This window comes from Bos taurus, chromosome 6 (assembly GCF_002263795.3).
Source record: "Bos taurus isolate L1 Dominette 01449 registration number 42190680 breed Hereford chromosome 6, ARS-UCD2.0, whole genome shotgun sequence".
Lineage (NCBI taxonomy): Eukaryota > Metazoa > Chordata > Mammalia > Artiodactyla > Bovidae > Bos > Bos taurus.
The window spans coordinates 6,483,013-6,498,581 of record NC_037333.1 but is presented as its reverse complement, the minus strand read 5'-3'; the positions used below and the strand labels follow the sequence as shown (position 1 = coordinate 6,498,581).

Below are 15,569 nucleotides of genomic sequence, written 5' to 3'. Positions count from 1 at the left end.
TTCCAGGACATCAACAGTTCCTGCTGCTCAGCTTCTAGACAAGTGGTCCTTCACCAAGGGTGATGCTGCTCCTGAAGGGACACTTGGTAAGGTCTAAGATTTTCGGTTGCGATGGCTTGGGACCAGGGGTGGGAGAAGAAGGGGGAGCACTGCTATCTGACGTTCCATAGAAGCCAAGGATGCTGCTAAAGGCCCTAGGATGCACAGCACGGCCTCCCACACCAAAGAATTAGCTGGCCCCAAACGTCAACAGTGCTGAGGACCCGAAACTGTGCTCCAGAAAGCAGCGTGCCCACTGATTCCCTCCTCACAACTCTTTCTAACGCGGAATATAAATAAACAATATACGTGACCCTTCCCCACTTAAGATGCTTCACTGCACCCTACTGTCCTTAGAGCCATGGTGAACCTCTTGCAGGTCCTCAAAGGTGCCACCTCTCCAATCCCAGTGACCTGCCTCCCTCTCTGGCCGACCCTCACTCATCCTTCAGGTCCTTCCTTCCAGGAAGATTCCCTTCACCTGTAAGCCTTGGTTAGGTGCCCCTGCTGTGAGCTTCCATTCCACCCTCTACTTCCTCAAAATGGTTGGTCCCCTGCATTGTCACCATCAATTTCCTTAAAGCATGTCCCACTAGACAAGTCTGTACTGTCAGGATGGAGCTTGGGTTCGTTTTATTCATTGCTGCATCGCCACAGGTATTTTGCTCACCCAATAGGCCTGCTACATTGTCACTGCAGAGCACTAGCATCACATAACTGGCACAAAGGACAGTATGGTATGTAAGACATAGAAACCAAGACTTGTCATTGGCCAGATCTACGGTAGAACAGATAGTTCCAGGAACTACAGCTAAGTTCTCTGAGTCTGTCACAGAAAAAAAAAGGTACACCAAAAGACTAGAAAAGAAGGTATGTGATGACTGAAGACTAAGAGATCTAAGGTCATTCAGCACAGAGAAAGATAGGCTAGGGTAATTTAGTGCCAGTTTTAAGTCATTAAACAAATATACCAGAATTTACAGAAGGGTATGTATACAGACAGAGTCTGATAGCCTGGTATCTGAGAACTGATAAGGAGAAAGAGGTTTAAATTAAAGCATGAGGATCTAATTCAACAAAATGGTGCTTTAGCACTGTGAACTCCTGAGTACTTGGCTGATGAATGCAGCAGCCTGTCGTCCACTCATTTGTTGAACGAACGCTGAGTGAGGACCTTTTGAACTGTTCAGGCACATCTGTGACACACAGTGCAGTAACTGGCAGCAAAGCCACACAGGGGTTGGAGAACACAGGAGGAGAAGGTTTATGAATGAGCTTGAGGAAGAACGGGAAGTGGTCAGAAACGTCAGCAAGCCCCACAGGTAAACTGAGTCTGGGGGAGGAGGGTAGGGCACACCCTGCGGGGAGACAGGTTAGAGGCCCTGAACAGAGGCACAGACCAGCTTCTGGAGGTGCCAGAAAGGCCTGAAACAGAAGAAAGTCAGAATTAGATTTACAGGCTATAAAAGTCCCTCCAACACAGACCACCTGACCTGCTTCCTGAGAAACCTAAATGCAGGTCAAGAAGCAACAGTTAGAGCCGGACAAGGAACAACAGACTGGTTCCAAGTTAGGAAAGGAGTATGTCAAGGTTGTATATTCTCACCCTGATTATTTAACTTGTATGCAGAGTACATCATGTGAAATGCCAGGTTGGATGAATCACAAGCTGGAGTCAAGATTGCCAGGAGAAATGTCAATAACCTCAGATATGCAGATGACACCAGCCTTATGGCAGAAAGGGAAGAGGAAATGAAGAGCCCCTTGATGAAAGTGAAAGAGGAGAGTGAACAAACTGGCTTAAAACTCAACATTCAGAAAACTAAGATCATGGCATCTGGTCTCATTACTTCATGGCAAATAGATGGGGAAACAGTGACAGACTTTATTTTTGGGGGCTCCAAAATCACTGCAGATGGTGACTGCAGCCATGAAATTAAAAGATGCTTGCTCCTTGGAAGAAAAGCTATGACCAACCTAGACAGCATATTTAAAAAACAGAGACATTACTTTGCCAACAAAGGTCTGCCTAGTCAAAGCTATGGTTTTTCCAGTAGTCATGCATGGATGTGAGAGTTGGACCATAAAGAAAGCTGAGCACCGAAGAATTGATCCTTTTGAACTGTGGTGTTGGAGAAGACTCTTGAGAGTCCCTTGAATGCAAGAAAATCAAACCAGTCAATTGTAAAGAAAATCAGTCTTGAAGTTTCATTGGAAGAACTAATGCTGAAGCTGAAACTCCAATACTTTGGCCACCTGATGTGAAGAACTGACTCATTGGAAAAGACCCTGAAGCTGGGAAAGATTGAAGGCAGGAGTAGAAGGGGAAGACAGAGGACGAGATGGTTGGATGGCTTCACTGACTCAATGGACATGAATGAGTTTGAACAAGCTCCAGGAGTTGGTGATGGACAGGGAGGCCTGGCGTGCGGCAGCCCATGGTTTCTCAAAGAGTCGGACATGAGGGAGCGACTGAATGAACAGAACACAGGACTGGACTGTTTGGAGAAAGGCTGGAGAGAGGATGTGGTTAGGAGACAACGTTAGTCATCCAGGTGAGAGGTGGATGGTTGGAGCAAGAACAGTGACTACCGGGTAGAAAGGAGGAAGCAGGAAGAAAAGATTGACAATCACCCCCAAAAGAATTTGGATTATAGAAGGTAAAAGGAGAGATTTTTTAAAACAGTGAGAAGTTCTAATTTAGATAGCTGAATGAATGATAGCTGCTCGGTGAGTATGGAATGCCAGAAAAAACATGCTTTGTGAAAAAATATACTAAGTTATTTTGGACATGATGAGTTTAATATACCCACCTAAACAGGTTGGCAACTGAAAATACAGATCTGGACCTTAAGAAAGTCATCTGGGCTGGAGGAAAAGATCTGAGAGACTAGCCCTTCATATGGAATAACACAGTTAAGGGAAAAATCTACAGAGAGGGAAAGAAGGGTGAAGCCAGAACAAAGAAGCAGAATCAGCACCACTTAAGGGTCATGTGGGGAAGTGGGAACCCCTTAGAGGAGCTGTCCAGAAAGCCACCAAGAAAAATAAAAGGACAGAGTCATTGAAACCAAAGGAGAAAAGAGTTTTGTACAAACAAAAGCAGTAAACGGTGTCAAATTCAAGAGCACAAGACAGTGTCTACTGCCTTTGGTAACAGGAGGTCACCAACAACCCTAGTGGGAGAAGGGGAAGGGTGGACGGGGCCCAGGCTATGGAGAAGAGAATACACTGAGCCATGGAGGGCTGCGAGGCAAGGATGGGGCATGAGGGAGTGGACTGAGGACTTAAGAAATGGCTGTGAAGAGAAGGAGGAAAAGTGAGTAACACTGAATGTTTTACTTAGGTGTCTATTCAAGTTTGCTGCTTGTTTTCTCAAGGGACTGCGGTGTGAATCCCAGTTACACCACCAGCTCTGTACCTTGGATAAATCATGGTATTTCAGACATCCAGTTTTCTTAGCTGCAAAATAGGGCTAATAATCTACTGAACAGCATTGAATGAGGGTTAAATAAAATTATACACATAATTCTTTTAGGGCCAGTTTATGATACATGATAAGCACTCAAAAAAAAAAAAAAGCAATGCATAATGATAATTATATATAAATGCTGAGGGGGAATGAACCACCAGACAGAAAAGAAATTGGAGAAAGATGGGTTAAATGGTTCTTACAGGACCCAGATCAAGAAATGTTATGGGGAGGACTGAACCTGGACAAGATGACGATGCCTCATCTGGAGGTTTTTAAAACCCAGACTAAGTCAGAAGAAGAGCGACTTCCCACAGGAAATTCAGTCTCACAGCATCTTCTGCTGCAACTGTGCGTGGCTGCTACCATCAAGCCTCCCTAGAGGCTTTCCTCACCCCTGGCTGACTCTGCACTCCACACAAGCTACCCAGCAAGGCCTGGATCCTATATCCCTGAGTCAGTCCTAGTAAACCTCCAGAGATACTCAATTATTTATACACAGCGAGTCCCAAGAACTGTCTTTCACAAATATTTTTAGGGAATCTGGGGTCATCAGCACTGAAACAAGCTATTATTAGCCTCCCTGCCGACCCTGAAACTTGGCCCCTCAGGGCAGCCCCTTGAAAATGGGAGGTGATCTTATCATGTCAGCTGCCATAAGAGCAACAGGAGTCCCACTCCATGACTCCTTCTCCCACCTCTGCTCCAAAAACCAAGATTCCTTGCTGGGCACCAAATTTTAGGGCAACCAATATTATTTAATAATGATTTTAAAGCAAGGCCATGTTTTTCTTATTATTATCATCACTGAATAAACTTCAGCATACAAATCTAATGAGATTTTTCCAATATTAGTATATGTATATATTTAACATACATATATTTAGTATATAGTGTATATACATACATATATACACATATATGTGTATGTATATATAATTTGTGGGGGTTTTAGTGTTTGTAATAACCTCACACTACCGGTTAATAATAAGAGCAAGTCTAACAGTAAAAACGAGACACTCAGGAAGTGTCTTTGTTTTCATCTATATTTAAAAAATAAACCTCTATGCAAAAACCAAAGTGATAAGATAGGCTTTTCCAAATAATCCTATAAGCTCAAACCACTGCATTGTCTATAATTAACATTCAACTCTTCCAAAGCTGCTCTTTAAGAATATCTTATGTCTCCGAGCTTGAGATTCAATAATCACACACGCGTCAAAATAGTGCACCTTACCTGGTGGAGAACCTGCATGAGACGGGTCCCCATAGTGCCCATAATGCGGTGGAGAAAGGCCAATTCCAGGCTGGGACTGAGAATAGGGAGGTGTAGCCACATAAACTTGCTGGCTCATTATGAAAATATCATTCCAAGGAATAGTTCTATGAAAGAACCCTGTAACAGAAGGAAAAAGAAAAAACATCAACATGAGAGTTTGAGTCACTTAATGTTATTAAAAATATAAACACTGTTAATAAATGTTTACAATAGTCTGAAGAAAGGTACAGTTATCAAGTACATGAGACAGCTTCATATCAAACAATATTATTTTCCCCTAAAAAGGCTCTAACCACAGCTCTATGGAACTCAGTAACTCACTTCCATAGCCCTAGGCAAATGCACAGGCATTAAATCCTGAATAACAGCTGCCAATCCCTTTCTCATTGTAAGCCTAAACTGTGTCACAGAGAGTCTCTCATAAATGTATCTACTATCTTGGTGCCTTTTGTTTCCAGGGCCCTGTTTCAGCATAGAGAGTGTCACTGGCAATAACCACATGTCAATGTCACTGACTGACCAGACTTGCCAGTAGCCTGCAATTGGATGTTCTGACTTGTGTCATTTTAGTGCTATCCTAATTACTAACTTTAACAAGGCAGTTAGGATAACGGGGGGAAAAAAGTCCAACAGATACAGTAGAAAATAAGTTGATAATGGACTGATTTTATGAGTCATATATTGATGAAGCCGAGTGGCAGCCTACAACTATTTGAGAGTTGTCAGTGGTTTCTCAGGCAAAGACGACAGACTTTCTTTCTAATTTAAATACCACACCTCTAAGAATACATGCACATATATTTAAAGAATGAAGGGGGAAAAGTCCAATTGTACATGTGTTTAAGCACACACACACAGCTCACAAATACAATAGATCCATCTTGATTCTATTCAGAACCAAAACATCAACGTTTTTAAAGCTGACATTTTCCTCCAGGTTTCATAAAAGAAGAGGCATTTCATAGAACTAGTCTTAAGAAGAAAAATTATAACAGAAAAAGCTCTGAATCCCAGCAAGAGAAGTGGGTTTACACTACACATCTGCTCATCCTTAGCTGTGTGACACAGAATAAGCTGAAGAACCTCTCTGAGCGTCAGTTCTCTCTTACAAAATGAAGCTTCTAAAGCCTTTCCAGATAAAAAACAACGGTTCTGCAATTTCTTTCCACTTTCTTCACCCAGCATTGGAATATTTTTCCTTTTGCTATTTTACGATGCTATCTTTTAAACTATAAGGTCAGTGAAACCGGCTAAGGTTTGAAACATATTCAGGAAACTGCATTCATTTGGTTTCAATTTCATGTTAAACTATACGATTCCAAAATGAAAGCAACTGAAGTAAAAATACCGTAAGATCACTTTATTCTCCTTGGGAGGGGAGATCTAAAAAAGAGGAGTAATAGGCCCCTGGGTCCACTGTGTTACTGACAACACATCTTCCCTCCTCCCACTTAGCGGAGAGAGACGTGGCAGCCTGAGCTTGGGTCAAGCTCATCCAACCAAGTGCATTTAGGAAGTCAGCAGGAACACACCTACGCAGCAGCCTGTTGCTGAGTGACAGAAAGGAAAGGCAGGGATGTTCACTCGAAAGAGCAGGAAGCAGTCGGGTGCCTCTTCAACCGGTCCTGGCAAGGAATTTGCTTTCTCACTCAACCCAGTCTGCCACGTCAAACTTCCTCACACTGGAGCACCAAGTTACAGAAACCTGACTCAGCTTCAAGCGGCAACATGGCAGAAAGCCACTTGGCACGAGCAGGCCGAGCCTCAAAATCTGGGATTCCAAGCCCAGGACAACCCCCAGCCCGCTGTCATTCGCCCGTTCTCACCAGATGCACGTCTTACCCTGGACCCAGCTGGGATTTGGACAAATCAGTTTCACTGTCAGGCTGTCCCGAAGCTTGAGGATACATTTGCCATTATCACAAAATGAGTATTTCCAGCATTCCCTCCTTCCAAGGAAGGGGAAATTAAGTTGATACGGAGATAAAAACACCGCGGGCAGTAACGCTGGAATACCGTGGCTACTGAGGACCCTAACCTGGGAGTTTCAGCATCTCCAGACACAAAGATACGGGCGCGGGGGCGGGTAAAAAATGCCTACGCCCCCCCCACCCCCCCGCCCCCCAGTATTAAACTACACGAAAGGACTGAAGGAGCAAAGCAGGAGGTCTCCTCCGCTGCCCCGCCACAGGTGAGCATCCTGTCTCTCGCCACCGCCCCACCGCACCCCCAAGCCTGGCACCGCAACCCCCACAACTGTGTCTGGGGAAGGGTCCCGCCGCAGCGCAGCCAGGCTGGGCGCGGCATTACCTGCTTGGCAGCCGCCCGCCGCCGGGCCTCTGAGAGCCCGCGCTCTGGCCGCAGTGCCGGCTGCCCGGGTGACCCTGCTCCCGCGGCGGCCGCTGCTCCCGCCGCGCCGCGCCTCGCCTCGCCCCGCGCCGGCGTCCCCGCAGGCTGGTCTCGCTCGCCGAGTTGCAGCCGGGCTGGGAACTGCCACGTCAAAGCCTCTCCCGGTGGCGCGCCCCCGGCGCCGGGCTCCGACCAGCGGCCGCGCTCCCGGCGGCGCGCGCGCACAGACGCCAGCGGGGCGGGGCGGGGGCGGCTCCCGCCGCCCGGCGCGGCGCGCGCTCTGGCTGAGCGTCCTCCTCTTTTTGCTCTTTTCTCCCCTTCCTGTTTTGTTTGTTGGTTCGTTTCCCTCCAGCAGGTCAAAGATATTAACGCTGTGGCTAAATTAGAGCCACAGTTTCACCGTGGATTCCCGTAGGAAGGAGGGAGTTTGTATTGAGGGTACATTCATTCATTCAACAGGTTGCAGGTTCAGCTGTTCATTCAATACGTATTACTTGAGTCATAATAATATTTACTAGTAACAATGATGCTTATAATAATATTTACTAGGATATTTTGGGTTCTGCACTGCCGACATGGGAAGGTACACGCTTCGGGATCTCGAAGAGATTGCAGTCTAGAGGCGAATCTGGCACGTGTAGAGACTTGACTCACTCCACGAGGCACTACAGAGGAAAGCAACGCCCAAGACAGCTGTCAACGCGGCGCAAAAACCGAGGAAAGGACGTCCGAGCTAAAAGTATGGGAAGGGGGGTCTTCACCAAAGCTAGGATTGCTAGATTTCTGTGTATTCCTTCAACGAATGTCTGCATATTCGTTGTCTGTAAAGTAGAATGACTGATTCCACCCCAAAACAGGGATCGCTCCATGTATAAGCACTCAGTGTTATGAGAGAGAGCTGAGAAGGGCAACCTGTGTAAGACGTGGAGCTTGACCTCTCTGTGTAACCTTAAAAATCAGTACCATCTGGCTGCTTTCTCACAACCCCCCACTGCTAAATAGGCCTTCAGCCAATCCAAGGCTGGTGTAGCTACCACTTTGCTCAAACTTAGAAAAGGACCACCAGACCAGTGTTTTGTCCTCAAAATACACTTTTTTCTGGGCAACAAGAAAGTGAAAGCGACTTGACAAATTTCTTTTACTGATGATATGTTTAGGTAAAAACTTGCATGAGCATGATGCTTCTGCTGAAATGCTCCATGAGTTTGGCAGGCATTTTATGCTGTTCCAGCCTAGTGAAGACTAATGGTCCCTTTCCCCATTTTACTTTTGTTAAGATGTTAACGTGTGGTTAACCTGGTTGAATCTGCCTACGTCCAGTTCAACACTGGTCAGGTTTGAAAAATCTACAATGAAAATTGTTTTACATTAGGTTTCTTAAATTCTTAATATGATGGAAATATCTGATGGAGTTTAGGAAGCTCTACCTAAGCTGAAGCAGTGCAACTTGAAAAAGCAATTAAAAAAAATAAAAATTTTCATATCATAGCCATGTCACAATGTAGGAAAGAATCACTTGGAATTGGGAACACAGTGATGACTTGGTTAGCTTGCAGCTCCTGTAAAACCACAAAATTTGGATTTGTACATTTGATCTCTCCCCTTGCTCAGGGCACCAGAAAGAAACAATTTGTGGTTTCAGTTCTAAGACAGTTTTGCATTCCTAACTATTTAAAGCTGGGAAGGATTTGAGAGAGATTGATATTCAACCAAATATTCAGTGAGGACTGAATTCAACCCCAATCATTTTGTTGATTAATAAACTGAGGCTCGGGAAATGGAAATGACTTACTAATCTTAGAGTCAGTTGGAAGTCATGCCTTCTGATTCTAATCCCAAAGTTCTTTTCACCACATACTCTCTTCTTTTTGATATTACTCTGAGGTACTATTCTCTATTAACTGGTTCTGCATTTTTCATGTTACTGCTTTATATTCAAACTTTCAAATGACGAAAATAGTAATTAACCACACAAGTCCACCAGTGACTGGAGTTCCTAATCACAAATCTCTTTTTCCCTATTCTGGTTTCAGTCCCCCTTCCCTTCTCATGGCCCCTAGTGCCCATGGCTTAAGTGACTAACTTCTTAGCTTATTCCTGTGGTTGAAACACTGACCTTCACTAGACCTGAGGGTCAGCCTGGATTCCCAGCCCTCCTGGGTTTCACTTGAGCTATTTCTACCTGAGATCAGCTCTGATGTTCCATATGTAATTAACTTGGTCACTCTGGTAACCATATCATAATTGAAAGGTGAACTCACAGGGAACATCTGTGTGCTGGTGTTCTGTGTTCTTAAGGTCTTTCTGTTATAACTTTAAAGGGAAAAGAAGGAAGAGAGTCAACTCTGCAAAAGACCACATAGAAAGAAGAAATTTCCTGACAACAACTCAGAGTTCTGATAGGTGGCCTTTGGAAAGTTAGAATTACCATACTCTAAGTCCTTGGAAGGAAAGTTATGACCAACCTACATAGCATATTCAAAAGCAGAGACATTGCTTTGCCAACAAAGGTCCGTCTAGTCAAGGCTGTGGTTTTTCCAGTGGTCATGTATGGATGTGAGAGTTGGACTGTGAAGAACGCTGAGTGCTGAAGAATTGATGCTTTTGAACTGTGGTGTTGGAGAAGACTCTTGAGAGTCCCTTGGACTGCAAGGAGATCAGTCCCGGGATTTCTTTGGAAGGACTGATGCTAAAGCTGAAACTCCAGTACTTTGGCCACCTCATGCAAAGAGTTGACTCATTGGAAAAGACTCTGATGCTGGGAGGGATTGGGGGCAGGAGGAGAAGGGGACAACAGAGGATGAGATGGCTGGATGGCAACACCGACTCGCTGGACATGTTTGAGTGAACTCCAGGAGTTGGTGATAGACAGGGAGGCTTGGCATGCTGCAATTCATGGGGTCGCAAAGAGTCAGACACGACTGAGCGAGTGAACTGAACTGAACTGAAGCATTTATGTCACTTAATAAATTTGGAGATGTCTAATTCCAAAGCTACAATTTGAAGAAGCTTTGTATTTACAAAAGCTGAAATGGTCAAGATCTGGGCTTTGTTAAATACATGGAAGCATAGTAAATTAGGCCATGTTAAGTGGGGCTGGGGAAAGGGTACATGGTGGGCTAACAAACAATAACAGTAACGGTAAAGTTCAGGTGTTCATCAAGCCCCAACACCAAGGTGTTCTGGAATTATTTTTTAAAAATAAAAGCTTTATTGAGCTAGAATTGACTATTACTCATAATTTCTACTGATAGATTTGCCTCTTCTGGACCATTCATATAAATGGAGTCCTTTGTGACAATCATTTTATGAGTTCATTCGTGTTGTAGTATGTTTCAGTACTTTTTATTGCCAAATTGTGTAGATATAGCAGATTTCATTTATCCTCCCATCGACTGATGGACATTTAGGTTTTGTTTTTGTCATTATTTAGTCACTAACTGGTGGCCTACTCTTTTGTGACTCCATGGACTGTAGCCTGCCGGGCTCCTCTGTCCATGAGATTTCCCAGATAAGAATACTAGAGCAGGTTGCCATTTCCTTCTCCAAGGGATTTTCTTGACCCAGGGACCAGACTCCTGTTCCTACTTGCATCTCCAGCTATTATGAATAATTCTGCCATGAACATTCATGTAGAAGTTTTTGTTTGGATATATGTTTTCATTTCTCTTGGAATTTTAATTCTCTACACTGTACGTAAAAACAAAACAAAACAAAAAAATCCCAGACAGTCTGACTTCAAAGGCCATGCTCTTAGCCTATATACAATGTTGTCACTCTATATGAAATTTTATTTTTTAAATAAAATATGCAATGTCACCCCCACAAAAAAAATTACAACCGAAACCAGTTGAGAATGTAACCTGCCAAAGCTGATTCAAGAAGAGAGAGAAAAATGTTAAACATAGAGTGACCATGTGACCCAGCACTTTCACTCCTAGGTAGAATTACTTTCTGACTATCTCAGCATCTTGTTCCAAGTGTTCTACAGCGTTTATGGCTTTGGCCACAGAGTGGGCAGTGTGACACTACACCGCCAAATCTGCAAGGCTGGAGCTCAGGGAAAGCGGGGAAAGTTGTAGGATGGGAGGGTCAAGAGGGGAAGGAGATGGTGCTTTAGGTCATTTTAAAAGAGTTTGGCTTTTATTCTGATTTTTTTTTAAAGGGGTCATTTCAGGTTTAAAACTGAGGAACGACAGGATGACTTATTCCCCAACCCCCCCTTTTTTTTCACTTATATGGAAGGTAGCAGATCTTCATATAAAATCTGGTGTTTGGCAAACAGTGATTTTACAAAGTCTGTGAGATTTTAGGCCTCAGAAACTTATCCTTCAATCATTTCATTTCTAATAATTTTTCTTGATGATGACTAAGGTTTGAGAGGAAAGCAAATGTAGCCATAAAAAAACCTACTATAAAAGTAGGAGGAAAACTGGATTGTGATGACTGCATGGCCCTTACTCATGCCACATTTCTGGTGATTTGATTTTCCAACTGATGAATTAAATGAGATAAGACTCTGTTTTTATTGCACTGCTTTTCTTGATATAAGCAAAGAAGACAGGAGAACAGGCACTTAAGAGGTAAAAGAAACCTAATTTTTATGTAACAAAATACTTATAAGGAAGGTACTCTCATCTTCATAACATTAAAAGATTATTATGTGATATTGATGTGACTGGTGATAGAAGCAAGGTCCGATGCTGTAAAGAGCAATATTGCATAGGAACCTGGAATGTCAGGTCCATGAATCAAGACAAATTGGAAGTGGTCAAACAAGAGATGGCAAGAGTGAATGTCGACATTCTAGGAATCAGCGAACTAAAATGGACTGGAATGGGTGAATTTAACTCAGACGACCATTATATCTACTACTGTGGGCAGGAATCCCTCAGAAGAAATGGAGTAGCCATCATGGTCAACAAAAGAGTCCAAAATGCAGTACTTGGATGCAAACTCAAAAATGACAGAATGATCTCTGTTCATCTCCAAGGCAAACCATTCAATATCACAGTAATCCAAGTCTAAGCCCCAACCAGTAACGCTGGAGAAGCTGAAGTTGAATGGTTCTATGAAGACCTACAAGACCTTTTAGAACTAACACCCAAAAAAGATGTCCTTTTCATTATAGGGGACTGGAATGCAAAAGTAGGAAGTCAAGAAACACCTGGAGTAACAGGCAAGTTTGGCCTTGGAATATGGAATGAAGCAGGGCAAAGACTAATAGAGTTTTGCCAAGAAAATGCACTGGTCATAGCAAACACCTTCTTCCAACAACACAAGAGAAGACTCTACACATGGACATCACCAGATGGTCAACACTGAAATCAGATTGATCATATTCTTTGCAGCCAAAGATGGAGAAGCTCTATACAGTCAACAAAAACAAGACCAGGAGCTGACTGTGCTTCAGATCATGAACTCCTTATTGCCAAATTCAGACTGAAATTGAAGAAAGTAGGGAAAACCACTAGACCATTCAGGTATGACCTAAATCAAATCCCTTATGATTATACAGTGGAAGTGAGAAATAGATTAAGAACCTAGATCTGATAGATAGAGTGCCTGATGAACTATGGAATGAGGTTCGTGACATTGTACAGGAGTCAGGGATCAAGACCATCCCCATGGAAAAGAAATGCAAAAAAGCAAAATGGCTGTCTGGGGAGGCCTTACAAATAGCTGTGAAAAGAAGAGAACCGAAAAGCAAAGGAGAAAAGGAAAGATATAAGCATCTGAATACAGAGTTCCAAAGAATAACAAGAAGAGATAAGAAAGCCTTCCTCAGCGATCAATGCAAAGAAATAGAGGAAAACAACAGAATGGGAAAGACTAGGGATCTCTTCAAGAAAATCAGAGATACCAAAGGAACATTTCATGCAAAGATGAGCTCGATAAAGGACAGAAATTGTATGGACCTAACAGAAGCAGAAGATATTAAGAAGAGGTGGCAAGAATACACAGAAGAACTGTACAGGATCTTCATGACCAAGATAATCACAGTGGTGTGATCACCGAACTAGAGCCAGACATCCTGGAATGTGAAGTCAAGTGGGCCTTAGAAAGCATCACTACGAACAAAGCTAGTGGAGGTGATGCATTCCAGTTGAGCTCTTTCAAATTCTGAAAGATGATGCTGTGAAAGTGCTGCACTCAATATGCAAGCACATTTGGAAAACTCAACAGTGGACACAGGACAGGAAAAGGTCAGTTTTCATTCCAATCCCAAAGAAAGGCAATGCCAAAGAATGCTCAAACTACCGCACAGTTGCACTCATCTCACAGGCTAGTGAAGTAATGCTCAAAATTCTCCAAGCCAGGCTTCAGCTATACGTGAACCATGAACTTCCTGATGTTAAAGCTGGTTTTAGAAAAGGGAGAGGAACCAGAGATCAAATTGCCAACATCTGCTGGATCATGGAAAAAGCAAGAGAGTTCCAGAAAAACATCTATTTCTGCTTTATGGACTATGCCAAAGCCTTTGACTGTGTGGATCACAATAAACTGTGGAAAATTCTGAAAGAGATGGGAATCCCAGACCACCTGACCTGCCTCTTGAGAAATCTGTATGCAGGTCAGGAAGCAACAGTTAGAACTGGACATGGAACAACAGACTGGTTCCAAATAGGAAAAGGAGTATGTCAAGGCTGTATATTGTCACCCTGCTTATTTAACTTATATGCAGAGTACATCATGAGAAACGCTAGATTGGAAGAAGCAAAGCTGGAATCAAGATTGCCAGGAGAAATATCAATAACCTCAGATGCAGATGACACCACTCTTATGGCAGAAAATGAAGAGGAACTAAAAAGCCTCTTGATGAAAGTGAAAGTGGAGAGTGAAAAAGTTGGCTTAAAGCTCAACATTCAGAAAACGAAGATCACGGCATCTGGTCCCATCACTTCATGGGAAATAGATGGGGAACCAGTGGAAACAGTGTCAGACTTTATTTTTTGGGCTCCAAAATCACTGCAGATGGTGACTGCAGCCATGAGATTAAAAGACACTTACTCCTTGGAAGGAAAGTTATGACCAACCTAGATAGCATATTCAAAAGCAGAGACATTACTTTGCCAACAAAAGTCCGTCTAGTCAAGGCTATGGTTTTTCCTGTGGTCATGTATGGATGTGAGAGTTGGACTGGGAAGAAGGCTGAGCGCTGAAGAATTGATGCTTTTGAGCTGTGGTGTTGGAGAAGAGTCTTGAGAGTCCCTTGGACTGCAAGGAGATCCAACCAGTCCATTCTGAAGGAGATCAGCCCTGGGATTTCTTTGGAAGGAATGATGCTAAAGCTGAAACTCCAGTACTTTGGCCACCTCATGTGAAGAGTTGACTCGTTGGAGAAGACTCTGATGCTGGGAGGGATTGGGGGCAGGAGGAGAAGGTGACGACAGAGGATGAGATGGCTGGATGGCATCACTGACTCGATGGACATGAGTCTGAGTGAACTCCGGGAGTTGGTGATGGACAGGGAGGCCTGGCGTGCTGCGATTTATGGGGTCGCAAAGAATCGGACACAACTGAGGGACTGAACTGAACTGAACTGAACTGAATTTGATATTCTATCACAAATCTTTCCCTTTTTGGTATTATGACTGAATCGAGAAAAAGCACCTGGTAATTTACTAAAATAGTTGGGAAGAAGTAAATAGAAATTGTACTCACAACCTAATTGAAGTCTGTGCTTGAATATATGATCATTAACAAGAAGAAATTATTTTCTTTGATTCCTTCCTCAAATCCACTTACTTGATTACCTAGAAAAATAATACAATTCTATAATTATAAATTAAAGTATCAGAAATTTAGATCTTGGAATATTATATTTGTAACAGAGACTGCTTTTTTTATACTGTTTATGGGGTTGTCATGGCAAGAATACTGGAGTGGTTTGCCAATCCCTCTTCCGCTGCCAAACCTAGACAGTGTATAAAAAAGCAGAGACATCCCTTTACTGACAAAGGTCCATCTAGTCAAAGCTATGGTCTTTCCAGCAGTCATTATGGATATGAGAATAGACCGCAAAAGGCTGAATGCTGAAGAATTGATGCTTTTGAACTGTGGTGCTGAAGAAAACTCTTGAGAGTCCCTTGGATTGCAAGGAAACCAAAATAGTCAATCGTAAAGAAATCAACCCTGAACATTCACTGGAAGGGCTGATGCTGAAGCTGAAGCTCCAGTACTTCGGCCCCTTGATGCAAAGAGCCAAGTCTTTGGGTGCTGGGAAATGATGAGGGCCGGAGGAGAAGAGGGTGACAGAGGATGAGATGGATGAATGGCATCACCAATTCAATGGACATGAACTTGGACAAATTTTCAGAGATTGTGAGAGACAGGGAAGCCTGGCATGCTGTAGTCCATGGGGTTGCAGAGTCAGACATAGCAACTGAACAACAACCACAGAGACTGCTAATTTTTCTGGGATATTCT

At 43.3% G+C, this 15,569-nt stretch overlaps 1 protein-coding gene across 5 annotated transcripts in view; it reads right to left on the bottom strand.

Annotated features, from left to right (window-relative positions):
- SEC24D (SEC24 homolog D, COPII coat complex component) overlaps nt 1-15,569 on the bottom strand; it is a 173,416-nt gene that overhangs the window by 107,559 nt on the left and 50,288 nt on the right. For 2 of the 5 annotated variants that reach the window (XM_024993483.2, XM_024993484.2), the window contains exons 1-2: nt 7,101-7,290; nt 4,749-4,907 (exon numbers count right to left, since the gene is read on the bottom strand). In XM_024993483.2, coding sequence (XP_024849251.1) covers nt 4,749-4,866 — 118 coding nt within the window. In that variant the 5' untranslated portion in view covers nt 4,867-4,907; nt 7,101-7,290. Of the gene's footprint in view, nt 1-4,748; nt 4,908-6,322; nt 6,805-7,100; nt 7,291-15,569 lie in introns of those variants that run through there. The other 3 variants (XM_059887854.1, XM_059887853.1, XM_059887852.1) reach the window with 2 other exon arrangements.